Raw genomic sequence first — 5,496 nt, forward strand, 5'->3', positions numbered from 1 at the left:
ATAACTCAGAAGGGCATACCTTTTTTTTCAGATAAGGCAATTGACAAGATTTAACTTTAGGGTCATAAGTATTTAAATTTATTACATATTTCATGATAAATGAATACCAAAGTGTTATAGAAATGTTTTAAACAAATTTGATTTCTTTCACAAATATTGTATTAGGTGTTTAATTTACTGCTGCATGGTATCTGTTTGATGAAGTTAGGTTTTGTACATGAACAAAATAATATATATATATATATATATATATATAGCACAACTTATTATAAACATTCTCTTGCACTAGGAAGAAATTAACTATCCATTTACATATGTAGCCACTGCAACAAATGAACTCATTCATAAACCCCAAACTATATAGATCAAAACTACCCAAGAAAAAGTTAATAAAAAAAAAGATGGTTGCATGTCAATTACTACTTATTAGTCAAGTTTTCAGCAATCTTTGCCAAAGAATGTAGATTACATGTCACAATTGTATTTGCAAATCCACAAGTCTCCTCTTTAGTATTCCCTTCCGGAACATCCACAACATACGACTCCACCACCACCGTACCATTTCCGGTATCCGTTGTGTGTAGCGTTGTCACCGACCGATAATTGTTTAACCGATGATCACCTCCTACTACACTAAAACCAATAACGTGACACTCTTCATCAAGAATATCTAGCCTCTCGATGCTTGAAACTGCAGGGAGGCCGGAGATAACATGGACTTCCCGGAGACTACCGACTGCCCCGTCACCGTGGATGACATGGCAGCTTTTGATAAAGTGCTTGTAAATTTGTGGGTTTTCGAAGTTTCGAATAATGGACCAGACGATGGATATAGGTGCGGAGATGGTCTGGATCACGGTGGAGCTGCTTTGTTTAGAGGTAATCATGTGTGTATGGTGGTGTTTGATATTTTCCGGAAGCCCTAGAGGTGGCGGAATAATTGTACACACATTATTGTTCGATCTTTTTTGGTAGCTGTAATCGGTGTTGGTTGTGGTGGTGTTGTAGATTCTTTGGAGTTGAAGAGATGAAGGCATATTCTCGTATATCTTGTGGTTGCTCTTGTTTCTCTGTTTGAATGAAAGACGAGTTACCCTTAGATGCCAATGAGATTGAGATGTAATATATATACACTAATAGAGACGATGTATAATGTACTCTATAATTGTGTGGAGAGAAAAGAAAGAGTCGACAAGCAACTTGGTCGATCAAGTTGCTAATAAAAACTTATGGAGGAACCAAGTCTTGTTTTCATTAGACTTGTAAACACACTGCCGTGGGCAAGCTGTTTAAGAGCCGAGTCGGGCTGAGTTTTAAAATAAACGAGTAAAAATTTATATTTTTTTGACAAATTAAACCGAGCTGAATGAGTTTTCTTATTATACATTGAGCTCCAACTTGTTAAATAATGAACCAAACTCGAGTTTAAGTTTGTTGGCGAACGGTCTAATTCTCGTGAACAGTCATTTCCTAAGTCGGGCTCTATAATTGTAAACCTAATAAAATGCATTAAAAGCATACAATAAAATTGACAAATGATGTCAAGTAAATCAAGTGAGCCAAGAACCTAGTATTCCCTACTATTGAATTAAACAAAGATACCATCCTTAAAAATTGACAATTACAGGAAAATATTTACAGTTTCCAAGGAATAGATGAAAGCGCAGTCTGCCCAACCAATCAACTAGGATCTATTTTATTGCTATTGCTACAATACCATATACTCCACTTTAGACAAACTTAGGCAAAGCCTAGTTGCAATAGAGTTTTAGTAATTTGGTAGTAATAATTGCAGTCTAGTTAACAAAGTCCGTATGTATATCTTTTCCTCTGTCCAATATGTATATTTTCTCACCCACCTTCCTTCAAGTTGAATTTGTTAAAGTTGATAAACCACTTGAATAAACATAAAGTTGAGCTCTAAATAAGTAAAAGCTTATCAACTTGGTTTGCAGTCTTCAAACGTTAAAAATTGCACTAAAGTAACAACCTAACCACTATCCAAGACTCAAAATTTGGTTGGATCATTTTGTAATTTTCACCTACTAGAATCTAGTTGTGGTTTTTTTAACAGAAGCTATTAGTTTTTTTAATGCATGCTTGATTAGGTTAATTAGGGCATGCAACTTGATGGTGTGAGACTTGGAGCTACATGCCTGTCAATTTTTCTTTGTTACGACCCAAACAAATTGACGATCCTGAGCGAAGATGCATGATAACAAAGTGTTTACGCTAGCTTTCCAAGACTTGTAATTTAGCGGATAATCTTTTAACTTGATAAAAATTTTATATTTGATTGTCAGGGAAGAAACTGTACGTACTGAAAGGCTCTCGAATATTGTGTGGTATTGAATGAATTGGTAGGAATAAGTAGACTCGATCGGGTGAAGTATTCAGACACGAAGCTTCTAGCTACTAGAGCGATCTGCCTGTTCAGTGAGTTACTCGTGTTGAAGATGCACTGATCTGGTGGATTGATAAGGCCCCCCCCCCCATCTACGGGGTGTGGCCGTGTCGGTGTTCGGCCAGCTCTACGATCTCTTATTAAATACGGGGGACGATGGGTGTTGACAGGACGGGATTAGGAAAAAATGTAGGGGAAATGAAACTTAGTAACAAACTTTTTTAAGACAAATACACATGCGACGTTTTTCTAGATTTTCAAAAACAATATTATGCGTGTGAGATTTTTGAACATATTTGAGGAGAAAGTGAACATTTATTCACCCATGAGGTACCAAATGTGCTATATATTTGAGCAGAAAGTAAAATAAATCTTTAAGCAGGTTTGAAGGGAACATGGCCACCCGTGCCCCCCTTAAATCCGTCCTTAGTGTTGAATTATTAGGATTTGGTTAAAAATATTGGAGGGTGCATAAGTACTAATCAAGACTTCAGAGACATGATATGATGATCATAATAATAATAATAATTATAATAATAATAATAATAATAATACATATCTATATTATTATATTAAAAACGAAATATTAAAAATTTGATTGTTGATCCTTGGTCACTCAATCTATAATCGCCAAATCAAATTAATGAGAACCGTTTCATATAATTTTAAAAATTATTATTCAAGTGATATAAGATCGAATGCTACAAGTAACGTATTATTAAAATTATAATTTATAATGATAAAAATGACCGTGCATCGCACGTGTTATCTACTGGTGTACATATATTTGCAAAAGAACTAAATATTCATATTAAATTTGTAGTGCATGGATCATCCTTACCAAAATTTGGATAAAATCCCTTATATATATTATGTAATAAGAATATAACTTGATTTTTTTAGAGGTATTTAAATTTTAAAATAATAATAATACTAATTAAAATATATAGTACAATTTTTAAATCTATGCGTTTACGAAATGTAATTATTTTTTAATTTGAATGATAAATTTTATCCCGATTCAACAGTATACGAACCATATTTCGTTTTATTTTAAATTATTTTATCCCGATTCTTATTATTTTGATCAAGTCTAACTAATTATATTTAGTTTGATTTTAATTTCTGTTATGAGGAGAATTTCATATAACAGGGTTTTGGAGGTTATTAGCCGAAATAAAGATCAAATATGGTGCTTTGGGGCAGATGAAGGTTGTGTATGGTGGTGACTGAACTTGTATGATGACTCCACTAGAAAGAATGAGGTTTTCTTTATTCTTCTTCAAGTGTCAACTCATGTCACATACAAGTGCCTACGTACCCTATTTATAGGGATCAAACCTCACGTAGTTCTTGGGGAACAAGTCATCTAGGCTCGGGTTAGTTTTTTCTACCCTTGCATCCCAAGCCCAGACCTAAATCAGGCCTTCAGCCAATTAGTCACGTCAACCTCGACCGGCCCCACACGCTTCCTAAAATCTCGCGACATCTCCGCATTTCTTCCCGTGATTGTAGAAATCCCCCATGTCGGTCCTGGAATTCACGAACAACCCAGTCATCAATGGGTTATTTTCCAAATTTCAAATAATTTTACCTAATGCGGGCCGACCTGGCATTCTCGGCTCACATTTACTCTTCTTAGATCAATAAGTGCACCACTCCTTCATGATTTCATTAGAAGTGGGCTCACTAGCCCAGCCCGCGTGTGGGTGACCCTCTCTAGCTTACATACGAAGTGGGATGGAAGTCACGTGGTGGGCTCGTAGTCCATGTGCCCAGTGCAAACAAAGTGTCCACGAGCCCAGCTCACATAATGAGCCCATGAGCCCAGCTCGTATAGCGATCCCTGCTCATATAGTGAGCCCATGAGCCCAGCTCGCATGTGTGAACCCAGCTCGCATGTGTGAGCCCAGCTCACACATTAACTCACAATCCCAGCTCGTGCATCCAATTATTTAAGCCCAATTCTTCAATATACATATAGGGACCTGTTTAGGGTCCATGCCCCAAAAGCGGGCATAACAATTTCATTTAAAGCCGTATAAGTATATACTTTTGTTTGACTCAGGTGAATAGTATATGTTATTTGTTTTAGCTGTTTGAATTTTATTTTGATTTTAATTCTGTTTTACCATGAAATAGTTTTATAAATTTTTAGCCTGGATGAATATTAATATTTTGATTAGTAGTAGTTATTATTTTGATTTAGCTAGAAATTCATTATAACAACTATATTTAACTGATTATGCTTACTTTGATTTTAAATTTATTTTAAACTCGATCAATAATATAATTATGTTTTAGTCAAGATGAATAGTGTATATTATTTTGTCATATTTCAATGCCGTTACACTGACACGTGTCAACATCATCTTCTCTCTCATATCCTCTATAAATATATGAGTTCCACATTTCATTTCTCACTTTTCCAAGAACATTAACAAATTGTTGTCCCTTTTGCTCAAGGAGCTTCCACGACCAAGACAATCATCACCACTAGGACCGTTTACAGGCGGCGTTATTCTCCGGCAACAGATTCTTCAGGATCTTCATTTGAATCATCTATAGGTATCATTTTAATCCAAAATCATGCATTTTCATTGTTGTTTGTTCATTAATTGTCATGCCACATGCAAGCACACACCACGTGTTCGATGCGATCCCGCTTTAAAACACACACTCACGAACTGCGATGCGGGCTCACAACTAGCTTAGACTTTTAAGCGCGACTTATTTTCGTGTGCGACGCGAGGACACTTAGGTGCGACCCCATTTTTATTTTCATTTTATAGGGCCACACACCAATATTCACGGTCTTTTACAGATGTCGAGTGCGTCTTCAGCTCGCTCCTACGGCTCATCTCGCTCTTCCTCAAGCCCGGCTCGCTCTTCCTCGAGCCCGGCTCGCTCTTCAGTTACCCCTTCTCCTCTCAATCAATATCCACCTGAGTAGCTAGGTTCAAAATACTTTCAATGCGAGTTAACTTCCCTTTCTGGCCGTCACAGCCAGCCCATTTCTCCTAGCTCTGCCATCACCCCACAAGGGGCCATGAACATTGCTCGGGTTGAGAACTCGATACGAGCCGATGACT

General features: G+C 36.6%; 1 protein-coding gene across 1 annotated transcript; it reads right to left on the reverse strand.

Moving 5' to 3' along the window:
* Window positions 1-290: 290 nt before the first annotated feature.
* Window positions 291-1,195, reverse strand: LOC141689316 (abscisic acid receptor PYL12-like). Its single transcript, XM_074493574.1, has one exon. It carries the CDS (start codon window positions 1,035-1,037, stop codon window positions 420-422), a length of 618 nt encoding a protein of 205 aa, XP_074349675.1. The 5' UTR covers window positions 1,038-1,195; the 3' UTR covers window positions 291-419.
* Window positions 1,196-5,496: the final 4,301 nt, after the last annotated feature.

This window comes from Apium graveolens, chromosome 10 (genome assembly GCF_009905375.1).
Source record: "Apium graveolens cultivar Ventura chromosome 10, ASM990537v1, whole genome shotgun sequence".
Taxonomy (NCBI): Eukaryota; Viridiplantae; Streptophyta; class Magnoliopsida; order Apiales; family Apiaceae; genus Apium; species Apium graveolens.